Source organism: Harpia harpyja, chromosome 17 (genome assembly GCF_026419915.1).
Source record: "Harpia harpyja isolate bHarHar1 chromosome 17, bHarHar1 primary haplotype, whole genome shotgun sequence".
NCBI lineage: Eukaryota > Metazoa > Chordata > Aves > Accipitriformes > Accipitridae > Harpia > Harpia harpyja.
This window is the reverse complement of record NC_068956.1, coordinates 4,468,625-4,485,159: the sequence shown is the minus strand read 5'-3', so window position 1 is coordinate 4,485,159 and position 16,535 is coordinate 4,468,625. Positions and strand designations below refer to the sequence as shown.

Below are 16,535 nucleotides of genomic sequence, written 5' to 3'. Positions count from 1 at the left end.
GTTCTCTGAGGCAAATCAATGCTGTTTGTTTAACTGTACCATAGCCCATCGGTGCAACTCCACAGAGTAATGCTTCGTGACTTGCTTGCCCCATTCAAGGATCAGGTAGTGCTTGTAGTAAGGTGGAGACTTGCGTAATGCTTTGGGACAGCAGCATTTCAAATTCTTTGGCAAGAGAAATTTTGGCATTGTGTGCTGACCTTCTTAACACCCATGTGTCCACCACATGCCAAGTAACGCGTTAGAGAGCTGGCAGGAGTCTGCATTACTCTTTGCCAGTACGTAGGGTTACACCTGAAGGTAGCGGCAGGGTTGTAAAGGGAATTGCAAAGAATCCGAGAGAACCCCAGAACGCAAACTTTTGTATTTGCAAATGCTTGAGCTGCAGACAAGGTGGTGGGGTGCTTTCTGGTATTTTCTTTTTCTTTTTGCACACTGTTATGTACCTTTACTTCATGCCTGCAAGAATTTTATAGCACGAGAAGATTGTCTCTGGGGCATGGTGTGGGAGCTGTCTGCTTCCTCAAAACCATAAAAAATGATGCATTAATGTGCTAGCTACATTTATGAAGGGAAGTGTTGAGATCTGAACACACCTGGGAAAACAGCCATCATAAATTAGCATTTACCATCACAGATAGATCCAGTCAAACAACAGGGTCATCTTGAAGGAACCACAGAGCACTGCTAAAAAGATGAGAAAGTCTGCTGTACCTGAAAAGATTGGCTAGCTGGTATAATTTGTTATAAATCATCCAGCTTCCATTCCTCTGTTTTATGATGACTGTTAATCAACCTTTCCTCAAGTAAGAGAACAAAATGACCAGTTCACATTTTCAGGTTTCAGCTCTTTGCTGATTCTGTGTTGGATGGTAACACTTGGGTATCACCTGCTGCCGGTCGTTAGCACTGGGCCCGTCAGGAGAGCGGTGTGAACCCATGTATTACGGCTTCCAGAAGCAGGTGTTGGTTGTGCCATTACAGAGGATGATGTGCTGTGAACGGATGGTCTAGCAGTGTCTGTGGGTTGTCTTCACAGCCTGGGAGAGTTCCTGGTACTTTTGACTAGTCCTTAATGAAATGCCTTTGATTAATAGATTCAGAAAGAAACCATGAAAGTGTCCTCTGTGTCAAAAGAAACCTACCATTGTCTGCTGAAATGAGGGAAGTTACTCATGGGAAGGAGGCACTGCTGGTGTATAAGATGTAACAAAACGTGACATAAACCATCTTCAGAAAAGACAGGCTTGGACGCGCATTTCACAAAGCATTTCTGCACCTGAAAAGATGTTTAAACAGAGTTTGGGCACCAATGCTCAAAGGAGAAATTCAGGAAAACTCTACCAGACCTGCTTTAGCACCTGAGGCAAACTCTGCCCTACTCTTTGGGGCAGAAAGTCCCCTTAAAAACCTAAGGTTTTGCCCCAGGTGTGCTCAGGGTGCGTAGAGTGCATGGCCACTTTCCTCTTGACCAGGGTTTGAGAAACATGCCTATATCTGAGTTATCTGAGGCCACTTTCCTCTTGACCAGGGTTTGAGAAACATGCCTATATCTGAGTTATCTGAGTCCACTTTCCAAGCTGTGCTCAGATGGTTGTTGAATTGCCTTGGATTCAGTCAACAGAACATGTTAGAGTGAACTTTTCAGCAGTAGCTTAACACTTGCAGCACCTACCAGGAAAGCGAGAGACCTTGGTGACAAGGATATCTCAGCTGCTGAGGGTGTGAACCCATTGCTCCCACAAAAAATTTCTAAGCTCTGAGTCCCTTTTTCTCAGAGGAATCACTTTTGAGAGGTGCTTTGGCTCCTGAAGGAGGCAGTTTCAGGTACGGTATTGCCTGACCATTGATCAGGTTAAGCAACCTATACTTACTGCCCTGCCTGAATGCTAGTCTCTCCTCTGCTGGAAAGGGCCCTCCCTGCCTTGCTCAGCTTCATGAATTTCACTCAAAACATAGATTGCCTGCGCTGCTTTGCTGGCTGTGCAATGCATAAGTCCCTTTGTTAAAAGCCTGCCTGGAGAAAGGAAGAAACCCATGATGCCAGCTGCATCAACTGTATTCTCAAGAGCAATGATGAGTTGGGGGATGCTGTGAATTTGTAGACTCTAAACACATTATCATAGCTCTGGTTTATGCCCAGCTAGTGGTGATTATCACGTGCTTTTTGTCATTTCCTACTTCCACTTCCCTTCTTTTTCCTTTCAGATGTTTTGTTAAACAAGAATGTAGCTCTGGATTAGGATGAACTTTTTGCAGACTATTTCTGTAGTGACTAGCGCTGCAGAGCTCTGCTTCTGCACCAGAGCCCAAGGAGTCCTGTAATTCAAATACATGATTACTATTACATATGACTATATTATTTTGAACTTGCAAAGATGTGCTGAGCACTTAGAGAAAGATGTGAGGGCAATTCCTTTCCCAGGCAGCCAGCAATCTAATTTAGCCAGGATACAGCCAGTGAGAACCTTATTCAAGCAGAATCAAAACAGAGCAGGTGGGATAGAAAGAGCAAAAATAACATTAACAGCTAACGTGATCACAGGGGGGTGACAGTCACATTGCTATTGTTCCTTACATTTGTGTTTTATTTCCCTTTGATTCCTTACAGTGGGGCCAAAAGCTACAACTCTTTTGTTGAATAGGTAAAATTGTTCTCTGCAAAGTGCTGGAGTAAAACCTATTTATTCCCCAAATCCAACTGAAGTAAATTGAGTGTTGGTCCTCAACGCAGGACAGAACATCATTACTCCTGTAAACCTTCATCAGCATGAGCGAGTGAACATGAACAATAACTTGTGTTTTGTGCAGTACTGAGCCATTCCTTCACTCTCTGTTTCACCCGAGTTTAGGCTAGAGCTGGAAGGGTAAAACCTGTTTTGCTCAAGGGTAAGACTAATACTTTGTTAGCTTTACCTTTGAGCATCTGCGTTTTAAACCTTCCCCATCTAAACTCTCCCAGTAATACACCCAAAAGCATCACAGGATAAGACAGACAGCGTCCCCACAAAAAGTGATAATGTTGCCTGGTGAATGGCACAGAAAGGAAAGTAAAAGATAAGGACTGGATGAGGTGAGAGACACAATTATTTGTATAATCACTGTATTTTATGCTTCCATTGGCAATGGAAATACTCCTGAAAGGTAATGGGGTTTTATTGTTATTTTTCTTTCTGGTTTGCTTTTCTCACAAAGGCTCTTCCCACTGCAGTCAGTGACAAAAAGTCTCATGATCTTTAGCAGGAGCAATCCTTGAGTTTGTCAGGTACGCTTTCCCAGATTTACCCTAATAAGGCTCCTTAGGCTCACCTCCTCCCGACTGCCTGTGTGTCCGGGGCCCCCGATGTGCGTCACGGTCCACAGGATGCTCTCTGCATACAAACAGGTCCATCCCTACCTGTGGCCTGCCTGTTCCAGCCCGACACTTGACATGCAGCACCTGTCAGAGTCTGCTTAAACACATAATAACACCTCTGGCTGAAGGTTATTTGCATTCTGTTGTTGATGTTAGCATGACGGATTTTTGTTGCAGCATCCATAGCTCTGTAGAAATGCTCAATTATTCAATCTCAGCGAGCTAAGACGCTGCCCATTAAATCAGCCAACACAATTGTGGGGCCATGAAAAGTCACAGCTAATTTGAAATTTTATTAGCTCTCGGCTGATCTTGTTTACTGCAGAAGCAGTCTCTCAAAACCAGCCCTTTGCTTCTGTACAAAACTCTAATCCTTGACACCTTGTTGGCACTGCGTGGTGGTGGGTGAGGGACTTGGAAGCTAGACTGCATGAGGCTTGAAAGAGGAATGAGACTGCTGTGGGATTTGTGAGCACTTTGCAGCCAGCAAGTGCAGCAGCAACCCAAGGAATGCAGGGATAGTAGCCCCGTTGCTGCCGGAGAGTCATTATTTCGCAGGACGGTAGTGGCTGTGAATGTGACAATTAGTTTTTGTTCTGAGGTTTTTGTTCAATATGTCACACTCATCTCATCATAGTTTAGAAGTAAGCCAAAAGATGTGCCTCTCCTAATAAGCAGTCATGTTCAATAGGCACACAGTTTTTCCTATCAGTTAGTGCCTGGTTGTGTGCCTTAGGATCTTAATCCATTCCTAGCAAAGGAGGCTTTCAGGGAAGCTGGAGAGTCTGGACGTGACGGCTTACAGGCAAGGAAGACAGTCACAAAACCCCTTTAGTTACTGAGCACCTGCCCCGTCCTGCATGCTCGGGTACGAAGGAACATGTCCCATTTAACCAACCACCTGGCAGATGTGGTGCTTACCATACCAACTTTGTTTCTATCATAACACACCTGGAAATTACATCTGGCTTGCATCCTGCAGCTCCTTGTGTGGTAAATACCAGAGAGCATGAGAATCGGTGATCTTCCAGCCCACCTGAAGCTCTGGTGGGCAGAATAAGCAAGACACAGCCCTGAGTCCTCCACACTAACCCCAGTATGTCCAGATTTTCAAAATTTCTTGTTGGTTTGGGTGGCTGTATTTTTTTGCATGCTATTTAAACATCATAAAGGGCACAATTTTCAGAAAGCGATGGGCCACAAGCAGTGTTTGAAAGCCAAGTAATTTTAGGTCATCTTAAATTTGGCATCCAGGTTGACTATTTGTGGAAGGCAGTTCTGATATTGAGTATCTCATTAAACTCCTGAGTAAGGTCAGCATTCAGATCTGTTGTCATTATCTCATGTAGATGTCCCAGCTGCTACAGTGACAGTGCTTAAAGTCAGTGAATATCAGATGTTTTCCAGCTGGTATTAAGCAAGTGTCACGCTTGTTAGGCTAAGGTCCTGCTCCAAGGCGGCACAGATAGCTTTAGAGTTTAGTCCCTTCCATGAAGCAATGCTTACATGGAGAACAGGCTGAAAATACATTACAGATACAAACCTTTAATGAGAATTGTGGTTATTTCATGGGGTTGTGCTGGCACTTCAGAGCCCTTTGGGACTAGAACAGATGTTTTGTGAACAGAAAATAAAAAGACAGTCTCTGCTCCCAGAGATTTTACAGTCAAAGGCAGCGTTTGGAAGAGCTCACTAATGGGATTGGTGGATTTGCAATCTTTAAAGTGAGACAGAGCATCTTTCTAAAAACAACATTCCAACTCCACCCACAAGGTACGAGCTAGATGCAGTAATCCTGAAGTAAAACTCACTGTCTAGTGATGTACAGAGTGCAGATTATCTGATCAAAGTGGACTTGGTCCCCTAAAAAATAACGTTAGCTGAATAAATTTGAGCTGCTTTATCCTTAATGGCAGAAAAGGAAGGTTTTCTACTGAGCCCAGTTCATTCTCCTTCTTGTCTGAAAGGAATGAAACAGGGGTCACAAGATGACCTCCAGAAGTCCCATCCAGTCTTACTTATTCTATGATTACATGAGTCTTAGTGAAAGATGGAAACCATTGATCACATTATTTACCAGATGTGGCAATATCTTGCCAATGGCTCCCTTTTCACAAAGGCAGTGATTTGATTCACCCCATGGTAACTCTGAGATTGCAAAAGGTATTTATTTCATGGCTTTATACAAAGGAGGTGTGACAAAAGAGTTTTATTTTTGGCAGGACAGCCAAAAGGACACTTGTTTCTATATAGGATGCATAAAATGTCTTAAACATGTAAAAACTTTTATTACATGGAAATAATAAGGAACACAAGAGGTGGCTTAAAATCTGGCTCAGTGACAGATCTCCTAATTAATTTGTTAATTGAAAGGCATCCATGATTGAAGCTGCTTCTGAAGGGATCCCTTAGAACTGGTTGTTGTATCCAACCCTATTCAGCATTTTCATCATTGTCTTAGAATGTAGTTTAAATCTCTCCTGGTAAAATCTTCAGGTCACCTAAAGCTTGATATGGTGTTAAATAATATACCCAGATCATTTTGATACAGAGCGATCTGACTCACATCGCTACAAGGTCACAATCAAACAAAATGTGTCTGAATGCAGCAAAATGCAAGATAATACCCCTGGGAACAAAGAAAGCATGTTATACTTACGGGTTGGGAGACTCTTGAAAAGCAATGACTCAGAACAGGATTTAGAGGTCACAGGAGATAATTGTCTCAACATGAGTTCTCAGTGCAAGGCTGTTGCTAAAAGGCTACTGTGAACCTTAGAAGTATAAAAACCCAAAAGTTGGGAAGTGGTCTCTCTTCTGTACCCAATACTGCTGCCACAGATCTGTGTCCAGTGTTGGTGCCCACACATAACAAAAGATGTGAAATTACTGGAACGAGATCAAAGGATGCCACACACAAAAAAAATCCAGCCGCTGAAAAATAAACCTTATGATAGGAAGTTTAATCTTCCTCTGCTGTTTAGAGAAAAGGGTTGGAATGGATTGTTGCTCTGTGTGGAGGGACTCGCACTTGGAAAAGACGTCTGAGCATGCAGGGCAGAAAGAGATATTGGTAACGTTGTAGACAAAGGCAAACAAGTTCCAGTGGTGGGATATTGGAGTTAGACAAATTCAACCTTGAAATAAGATGCAGTTTCCTGGCAGTAATTAAGCATTTGAATAGCTTACCGGAGGAAGTGGTGGACTCACTCTAATCAGCTGTCTTTGATATATGAGATATCTTTCTAAAAGACAGGCTTTAATCCAGTTCTGGGCGGGGGGAATGAACAGCCTGTGTATATAAGAGGTCAGACAAGCTGATCATAGTAGCCTCTTTGACCTTAAACCACATGAATTACTGTAATCCCTCTACGCAGGACTTTCGACCTTGCATGGAGATAATTCAGTAACACTTTCGTTCTCTGGTATGAAGTGCCATGGTCATATTATGGCTATATGTAGGGTAAGGGAGGTGCCACTTTTTAAAACCAAGACCTGTATAAACATGGCCACAACTAAGAACTTACTGTGCTGTGTATCTGTGCTCTGGGAGCTACCGGAGTTAGGAATGCACACATGGATCATGGGTCTCTGTGCCTTTGCTGCTGCAAAACTTGGGGTGCAGAAGTCACTGGTCCCACGTTCACCTCCTTCTGTTACCACTCTCTGAAAATTTTGCAGTAAGTTCTAAGGAAAATTCACCTTTATGCTTTAGAAATTTCAAAAATGTTTTGTATTGTGACTTCAAATTGTTCTGCAAGCTCATACCTTGCTATCTTTTCCTTTGCTGCTGGTGCTGGCTTCCCACTTTTTTTTTTTTTTTTTTGTCTATTTGGACCATTAAAGCATGAGGTTTATTTTGCTCTGATTTTATTTTCTATTAATCCATGCAGCTCCGTGAATGCCTTGCTCTTCATGGGCAGGTAGCTTCTTGCAAATGTCACTTTATCCTCACTCTTCTGATGGATCCAGTGAGAAATCTCAGGGCATGAGAAGTCATAGCTGAGTACAATTTCATAATATCTCCTTACAATTCACTGTAGGGCACCACTTGGCTCACTTGTGGACCACACAATAAAAACCAGAAGAAAATAATATTCAGATGGAGACATCACTATTTATGATCTGGTTTGTAGCTTAACTCTTGCTGTTCTCCATGCCTCAGACAAAAATGTCCTTTACATTTTCTAAGTGAAAGAAATGCTTTGCCCTGAGACTGCTTTTGATATTGGAGGGAGTTGAGTACCTAAACCCTGTTTCAGCTCTTGAGGACCTTAATGACTTTAATATGTCAGTGACAAACCTCTCCGATGTAATTACCCCCAACTTATTCCCTACAGGCCTGAAACACATTAGTTGAAAGGCTTATCTGCAGATGAGGCTTCAGCATTCTCACCTGTACAAAATGTTGTCCTGCGCATCTGTTCTTCAAACATTTATCTGCTGTTTCCTGCAAAAACAATATTTCCTTGCTATCTTGCAGCTTCAGGTCCCAAAACACATTTCTGATGCCTGGAATAAAGACAGGGTAATGAAAAGCTATGGTACAGCTGGTTTGCTGTCCTCTCAGCAGAGTGTCTGTAGCCTTAGAAAACATTATTAATGTGTGAGAGAAAAGGACAATATTTTATCTTGCTTGAAACTGTAGTCGATATGGTAACAAGGCTGGTTTGTTGTTTCTTTTCCTTCTCTTTTTTTTTTTTTTCTATCAGGTAGCTATGGATAAGCATATTGCATCTATGCAGGTCTTTATTCTGTGAACGGTCTCTCAAACTCCATCTGAGATTTGACCTTCCAGAATCCGACTGGCCTAATCATCTGCAGCAAGTCATTTTTTTAATGGGCAAATAAAATGTAATTAGTTCTTTTTCATTATCACTAGTCATCAAGAGAAAAGGCAGATGGGTAGGTTTTGCGCCCGAGCTGATAAATTTTTGTGGCAATTTTGCAAGGAGTTATAAAGATGTAGAGATATCAGAAGAGACAGAGGGAAGGATAATGGATGGGATTTTCAAAAGCATTTTTGCTAATCTAACACTGCTGCCATTATCATTAATGGCAGGTGCAGAGCACTTGTGAAAATGACTCATTGTGTGTGTGTACATGTCTACATGGAGCAGATATTCATTGCGCTTTGACCCACACATAGACTGGAAGCTCTGGGAACACTGAACAGGTTTTTTGTTCAGTTTTCTGTGTATGGGTAACCACATGAAATGATGTTGCCAGTGAAGTTTTATGGCACTAAAATCTTCCAAGAATGGAACAGGTATAACTCAACAGAATCCGAGTCCATGTTGTGTAAGCCATCATAAGTACTAGAGCAATAATAACAAATTGGATTCTCATCCTATTTATTTTACAATAAATTCAAAGTAATGCCGATAACATTAGTGAAAGGACTTATAATTCATACTGGTATAACTGGGATGAAACTGAAGCTCGCAGTCTGTTATAATGACAAACTGTCTTGTTTTAATTTATTGTTTCTTTGAAATAAAAAATCCATTATCATGACAACTCCAAATTTTATCCCACTTCAGGAGAGACCTACCTCTCAGGATAGTGTTGCTCTCCAGGCACAGTCATTTCTTGCCTCTATGCTGAAATCAGTAGTAGGATGCTAGCTGTAAAGGTGGTTTCTTAGATACACAGAGCTCCCAGCAACTACACTGAGACCAACCACTCATTTCACATAGGTCTTTGAACAGCCATCACATGGTAACAATTTTCATTCACTATCAAACTGTCTTGCTTGAACTGATGAGTTGGAAGTGAAGGGCTCCATATCCCATTACCCCAGAACAAAAACATCCAGTTCCCTTATCTGATTTAAAGATCCATCTCTACTACATGCTAACAACTTTTATTTCTAAATGTGATGCTTCATCAAACCTCTTCTGAGCTTTTTTTGTATTTCCTTTCCTGTCACCGCTTTTTACTAAGCTGTTTGCAATGAACAGTGGCATCTCAAAATGAACTGGGGAATGCTGCTATGGTGGTGGGAGGGGAAGTAGTACTGTCTGTGCGTTTGATGACTTGACAGATATGCAAACCCTCATTTTACTAGAGTACACTTGGCAAGCTTTTCTTAAGTGTGTCCACTGCTATTATTGTTATTATTAATTCAGTGGTGCTGAAAGTACAAGATTTATAACCCTAGAGTTTGAGGTCATGTTACTCCGTGTCTGCATGGAATAAATGTGACAAAGGCCAAAAGATACCGAACCTTCCCAGCAAAATCTCCCTTACTTTCTCATCTGTCTAGCCAGAATCTTTAGTGGGTTGCATGTATAGATCTCTCTGTGGCCATGGGAGATACCATGGCTTTATTCACTCTTTAGTCTTGCTGAAAGCGATGCTGATAGCTTTGGTGTGATGCAATGTGCCTGTGATTTACACAGGGAACAGGACCAGTGTACAAAAGTTATTTGTATATTGACAGGAAAAAACCCACCTTTTGTGGCTCTGGAGTTATCTGAGTGACTGAGATGTGAAATGGCATATCCCAGAACTAACCTCAAAGATGCTATTTTTAGGGTGTAATCTCATGTGTATGTGTGTGTCTTCATATATTACACATTAATGCATATTTGAGGGTCTTTATTGGGGCTTTAAGGGAACATGCCGTTCTCTATGTAGGTGTATATTCACATTTTGCTGTTCTGTGCATTGGAGAGAGTTCTTGCACCCTGAAGTCTACACCAGTCCATGTTACCATTGCTCTAAAATCTTCCTTACCCTTCTGCAGATGGCCTGGTGGATTGCATGGACCCAGACTGCTGCTTGCAGCCACTGTGCCACGTCAATGCGCTGTGCCTGGGCTCCCCGGACCCCCTGGATATCATCCAGGAGACGCAAGCCCCCATCTCCCAGCAGAGCTTGCATTCGTTCTACGATCGGATCAAGTTCCTGATCGGCAAGGACAGCACTCACATCATCCCAGGAGAAAATCCTTTTGAAGGAGGGTAAGTGAATTTTGGTTTTGATTCAGGAAGAGGTAAAGCGTAAGCCACTTGGCCTTTTTAAGACATAAAATGGCAGCAAGATGCAGAACACGGAAATTGTCTAAGGAAAGGAGATATCTAAAGAATTTTGTGGCTGATGTAATTCTGCTGACTGTCTCCTCATCTGCAATGTCCTGCCAGCCAGTAAGACAAGATGCTTCTTTCCCAACGCATAGGGGCAGTTGCATCTTTCCTGCCTTCTCTTATTTCAAGGAGTGAAAGCCATCTGTTCAGCAGGGCTCTTCTAGTTCAAGTGACTGACATTTCCAAAAGTATCTAGTAAACACCAATGGCAGAACTTCTTCCCTTGACAGAGCCAAAAGAGAGAGAAACTAGAATGGTATTTACAATCTATAGTGTGACTACTAGAGACCTCAAAAGAACTCAACCTAGCAGTGTGTGCTTGCAGCCCAGAAAGCCAACTGTATCCTGGGCTGCATTAAAAGAAGCGTGGCCAGAAAGTCGAGGGAGGGGATTCTCCCCCTCTACTATACTCTGGTGAGACCCCACCTGCAGTACTGCATTCAGCTCTGGGGCCACCAACTTAAGAAGAACAGGGACCTGTTGGAGCGAGTCCAGAGGAGGGCCATGAAGATGATCAGAGGGCTGGAGCACCTCTCCTGTGAAGACAGGCTGAGAGAGTTGGGGCTGTTCAGCCTGGAGAAGAGAAGGCTCCTTCTCCCCTATAAGGGGAGACCTTATAGCAGCTTGCCAGTACTGAAAGGGGGCCTACAGAAAAGCCCGAGAGGGACTTTTTGCAAGGGCGTGTAGTGATGGGACAAGGGGTAATGCCTTTAAACTGAAAGAGGGCAGATTTAGATTAGATATTAGGAAGAAGTTCTTTACTGTGAGGATGGTGAGGCACTGGAACAGGTTGCCCAGAAAAGTTGTGGCTGCCCCATCCCTGGAAGTGTTCAAGGCCAGGTTGGATGGGGCTTTGAGCAACCGGGTCTAGTGGAAGGTGTCCCTGCCCATGGTAGGGGGGTTGGAACTGTATGATCTTTAAGGTCCCTTCCAACCCAAACCATTCTGTGATTCTATGATTCTATAACTGAAGAAAATCTTACAGTGTAGGGAGAGCTATTAAAGTGATTTCCAATATAAACAGTCAACTTAGTTTTAATACTGAGACATTCTTTGTCACTGTAGTCATCATCAAGAAACAGGAACTGGCAAAGAAATCTTATGCAGTTCACTTCTGTGACTGCATCTCAGCCATTTGTTTAAGTACATGCCTGGCTGTCAGGGGCGGTCATCTCTTTAAAATCACGTGCTTATAGCAGGACACTATAATACATACCCTGGGGTGTCAGATTCTTAGATCATTCGGTGTCTGCCCTGAATGTTGCCTTTCAGAAGTGGTGACCCTGAGCCAGGAGGTGGTTCTCAACACTTAGGTTTGGATTCCGTTGAATTCCACCCAGTCATTAACTGCTTACTTTCAGCTTTCCCCCACACAGCAGTGAATAGGTTGGCACTGAAAATATACAACCCTCATGTTTATGCAGGTATTTATTTCAACACTTGCATCTCAGCAGGCCTCTCAGGTCCTTCTGAGTCTCACCTAATGCTCTTCCACGAAGGGACGTTGCCAGCATCCCTTGGGTACCACCTCCCATGTATTGCCATCTCTGGTGGTCTACAGGCTGACCTGAGACATGAACCACTTACTTAGAAGCACACCAGTGTCAGGGAGTTGGCCTGATGTGATGGTTTCCCTGATTTGTCTTGCTGCCAAGCCCTTCAGAGTCCTAGAAAGCTGACAACAGTGATTCAGATTAAAGCCAAACATTCATTATGTCGCAAACTGTTGTACTTCATCAGCATTCTGAAGATTGCAAGTTCTGGATACTGAACAGTCCAGGCTCTGGACTAAATGTTAGCACAGTGAATTCTCTGCTGTCAGTTGTTGTGATTTGTTGCTGTAAAATCAGGGTCCAGAATACAAAATAGATTATACTCACAATTCCATTTTTCTGATGTATTTAGGGTTGCAATTCCTCAGCTGAGCCCTCAGTCAGAAGCATTTCCACAGAGGACTCTGGTATCAGGTCCGTGTGTATCCATTCTGATAGGCAGAGAGTCTTGGTAGACACATGTCCATGTTTAATGAACTTTTCCATACAACTAAAGAATTATAGGAGTCTTCATACATCTGTGATAAAAAAAAATTGCAACTTCTCTTTAAAGGCTGCTTGCATTCAGCACCACACAGAGGTGAGGGAAAATAATGGGAATGTCTTATTTATACAGTGAATTTGCTTCTGGGAGTGCCAGCAGAGGACCAGCAGAAAGACTGTGTCACTTAGGGTCATATGAACTCCTACAGGAGTTACATGTGTTTCATAGATCTGATGATAGATGTCTATGTAGGAAGAAATTTCTAACCATCTGTAGACATCCTGCTAAAGAAAGATTCGGGATTCAAAAGGAGCACCTGCTAGCAGAAATATTTATCCGGCATATAGATTACTAGAGCGAGGGAATGCAAAGATTCAAATCAATAGGAAGGGTTTTAATGATTGCTTTTCATTAACTGCAGTGGAACTAATAAATGGGGCTCGTTGCTCCATTTAAGTTAACACGAAGAATGATACAGAGATAGCGATGATTTATGAGGTTGCCATTCTTAAAATACCAGCATAGGGTGTGTATCACTAAATATGGTCTACAGATATGTCACCTCAAGCTGTGATTATATTGCATCTCTCAAGTTAAATATCTTGACTTGTCACAAGAGCTGTTGCAAATAACCATGAAGGACCTCAACAGAAGGTATATAATCCCCTGAGACAGCACCACAGCACACAGTCCAGGCTTATCAGTCTGTTGGGTTGCTAAAAATGCCATTACTCTTTTGGGATCTTAAAAACCATCGTATGTTCCTGTTAGTTCTTAAAGATCCTATAGATCTGGATAAACTTAACCATTGCAAGTGTTTTCTGCTTACTTGGCTTCTCTTTGTAGTTTCACTCATCTGTTTTCACCACCTAGAAAGCTGAACCTTTAAACAGCTGTCTCTTGTCACCCTGGAAATGGCAGTGCTTCAGCAGTGGTCAGTGACTGCTCCGTGGAGGAGCATGGGCTGGGACCATCTGGGACCCAATTAGTGTAGGCAAATGAGACTGACTGTATTTGCATGTGTGGATATGCCCTTTCTTCAGTAGCGTTCTTGCTGTTGAATCTCCTCCAGTTGCTTTTACAACAGACAGGTGATAATATCCCTCTTATCCATGGAACTGCTCAGTGCCTCCATGAAGATCACAGCAGCAGCAGGGGGCAAGATGAACCATTTTCATTTCTCCTTCCAGCTCCTGGCTTAATAGCTTATCCAAGAGGAGAGAGGTCAGGAAATCTTTTTGTTCTGATGGAGGGCTCCAGCATCCTGCCTTAGAATAATCCTCTCCCTTCCATTGCTGCTGGTGTGATTCATGAAGCCGTCTCCTTCCCGGTGTAGATCAGGACTGTGGATTGCTGGGCATGGAACATCCTACATCCTTCTGTCCCAGCGCCATCATCCTCATGGGGTAGGAGGGGAGTTGGATCCGTGCCGCTTGGCTGTGAGCAATGAGCAGGCAACACTGAGGTGATGTGGACCTCTGTGTCCTGCGTGTCTGACGTCCTGCAGAGACACCTGTGGCACAAGCACACTCACCATTCAGGTCAGGAACCGCAGCCTACTCCGCAGGGCTTTACCAGGCCGTGGCTGGCTGATTGTTGCCCCTGGGGGAACCACAGCACATTTGCATCCCTGTATGGCCTATGCAGAAGTGGCAGCAGTGTGAAGGAGATGACTGAATATCTGTGCAATGTATTTCCTGGGCTTCAGAAACTCAGCTTAGCTACCCTTTAGAGAGAACAGCAGTGCATATCACCTAATGGATACAAATAAATGAATGCCTCGTGACAGCTAGCCTTTGAGTGAATTTATTATTGAATTACACTCCGGCTTTTTAAGAACAAGCTGAGCTGACAAGCTCTCTCACCACTGCAGAAGAAAAAGAAAGACAATGATAAATTACCCTGATGGATAAAGGTAAAGACCTTGTCTCCTCCAAAATACCAGCAATTATATATTATTCATGTTTGGGAAGAAAAAATAATCATTGCCCATATTGAAATGAGTGTTTATGATGATAAAGCAAGTAGCTAAATTAAATTCTGAATGCACAGAATGTCTTTTCACATCATTTTGATGAACAGATAACAAGTACTCTTCTGCTACTTGATCGTTCTTGTATTGATTTTGAAACCACTTACTCTTGCTGTTTGCTTTGTATTTTTAAGCCATTCTTAGTTGTCCATCACCATAAGGAGCAGCACAATGTGCAGTGGTGTCAAGTTGTTGACTTTCAAGTAGGACACCTGATATATTTGTTCTCTCTTGAGGGACAGTGTCAGAAAATTGCAAGAACAGGCTAAAGTCCTGATCCACGGAGTCTTTTATGTTATGTGTTGGCATAGGATTAAAGCACCTTAGAAAACCATGTGTGGAATTGGCATTTTTTAAAAGAACATTTGACAAGAAATAAGGTGATTTTTAAGTAGGTGTGGTTTATACCCCTTCTTTTTTGACACAGGTTGCATGTGTATACTTGCTGCCAGCAGTATTAGCCCATCCCAATTAAATGGGCAGCCACAAATAACCCGCTGAGTTATAAAGACACATCAGAGAGCAGGTTCTGGTATCAGCTGCAAGAGTAGTCCCTTATTGCCCTCAGGTCAGTAGTCTAAGTACAAAAAGTAGTAAGTTTTCATGGTTTAAAATTCTGATCAGAATTAAATTTGCACATTTCTTTTTCCACTACTGAGTGACAAGGTATCTGTAAACATGTCACTCCACCTCTCTGTGTCCCTCCTGTGTGCCAGGCTGTACAACGTACCTTACTGATCCGGCTGGGGAGGGTTGCACAAGCACTGTTAGATGCTAAGATAGACAGGTGTGCTATAAATGCATGTGTGCACTATTTTACTATAAATAAATAAATGGATGGTTTTTATTGTCACAGTTAAACTGCATCGATCCCAAGCCCTATCAAAACCAAAATTGTGAGTATTGATCACGGCCAAAGAACAACTGAGAGAATAGGGGAGGATCAAAATGGCTTTCAAAACATTTTGGTAGTCCCTCTGGCTCACTTCTGAGAGATTTTGAAGGAGAAATTTGAAACCAAACTAACACAGCACCTCTTCAAACCCTCTCCTTCCCAGCATTAGAATCTTCCAAAGGCATCATTCTGCTTCTGTTGCTTTCTGCTTAAAGGAACTACTTACTAGCTACAAATCATAGCTTTTTGAAATATAGGACAATAACGAGGAATTTTCAAAGACGTAGTGGTTTTCATTTTGGCAATTATTCCTTTTAAGCACAGGAAAGCATACTTTTAGAACTTACCTTTTCAGTGTACAGGGCGCATATATATATATATATTTTATTTTCAATGTTTGTCTTTTTCTTTTGATTTTAAATTATACAGTATGGCATTATTTCAGCTTAGAGTGATTTTGAGTTGAGCATGGCATTATTTCCATACAATAAACTAATGCAATATATGCAGCTACTTACTTCCACTTTGTTGAATTTGTACCCACAGGACTCTATGAAAGCAAAGTCCCTATCCATTTTTATGGTTTTTTTCTATAACATAGATAGTGTAATCATAATGTAATTATATTCCGCTTTCACAAGTGGCAGTAGAAGGAAGTCCTGTGTACAGTCGTTAGAGAAACAGGGGTGCAGTTTTTAACAAATATTAAAAAACATCGGATATTTATTACCAAGCACAAACTCTTGAGTAGGATCATCCTAGTGTGATTTGGGCATGCTTCCAGAATCAGGCAAAGCAGCTGATAAAAATGCTGCACCATCCTGTACCTGGGATTAAAAGGTCTCAGGTGATACCTGTGTACCTAGGAGCTCTTGGAGTGTGCAGAAAGCAAAACTCAAGCTTTCAAAACTCGCAAGCAGAAAAACAAAACTCCTAATGATTTAAGTACCTCCCAATTACACAGGTGCTGATGTGCACATTTGGTTTTAGGAGTCAAAACTACAGTGTAGACACTGATGCATGTCCTGGATCTGGCACATAGATATTTGATTAATATTTATTCAATATTCAAGGTACATTCCTCTGAAAAAAGAGCAGCCCACACGCCCATTGTTTTACATTAGT

At 42.3% G+C, this 16,535-nt stretch overlaps 1 protein-coding gene across 9 annotated transcripts in view; it reads left to right on the top strand.

Annotated features, from left to right (window-relative positions):
• Nucleotides 1-16,535, top strand: part of TENM4 (teneurin transmembrane protein 4) — a 599,338-nt gene that overhangs the window by 492,703 nt on the left and 90,100 nt on the right. For all 9 annotated transcript variants that reach the window (XM_052812175.1, XM_052812176.1, XM_052812174.1 and 6 more), the window contains one exon: nt 10,107-10,323. In XM_052812175.1, the coding sequence (XP_052668135.1) occupies nt 10,107-10,323 (217 nt within the window). The remainder of the gene's footprint in view (nt 1-10,106; nt 10,324-16,535) is intronic.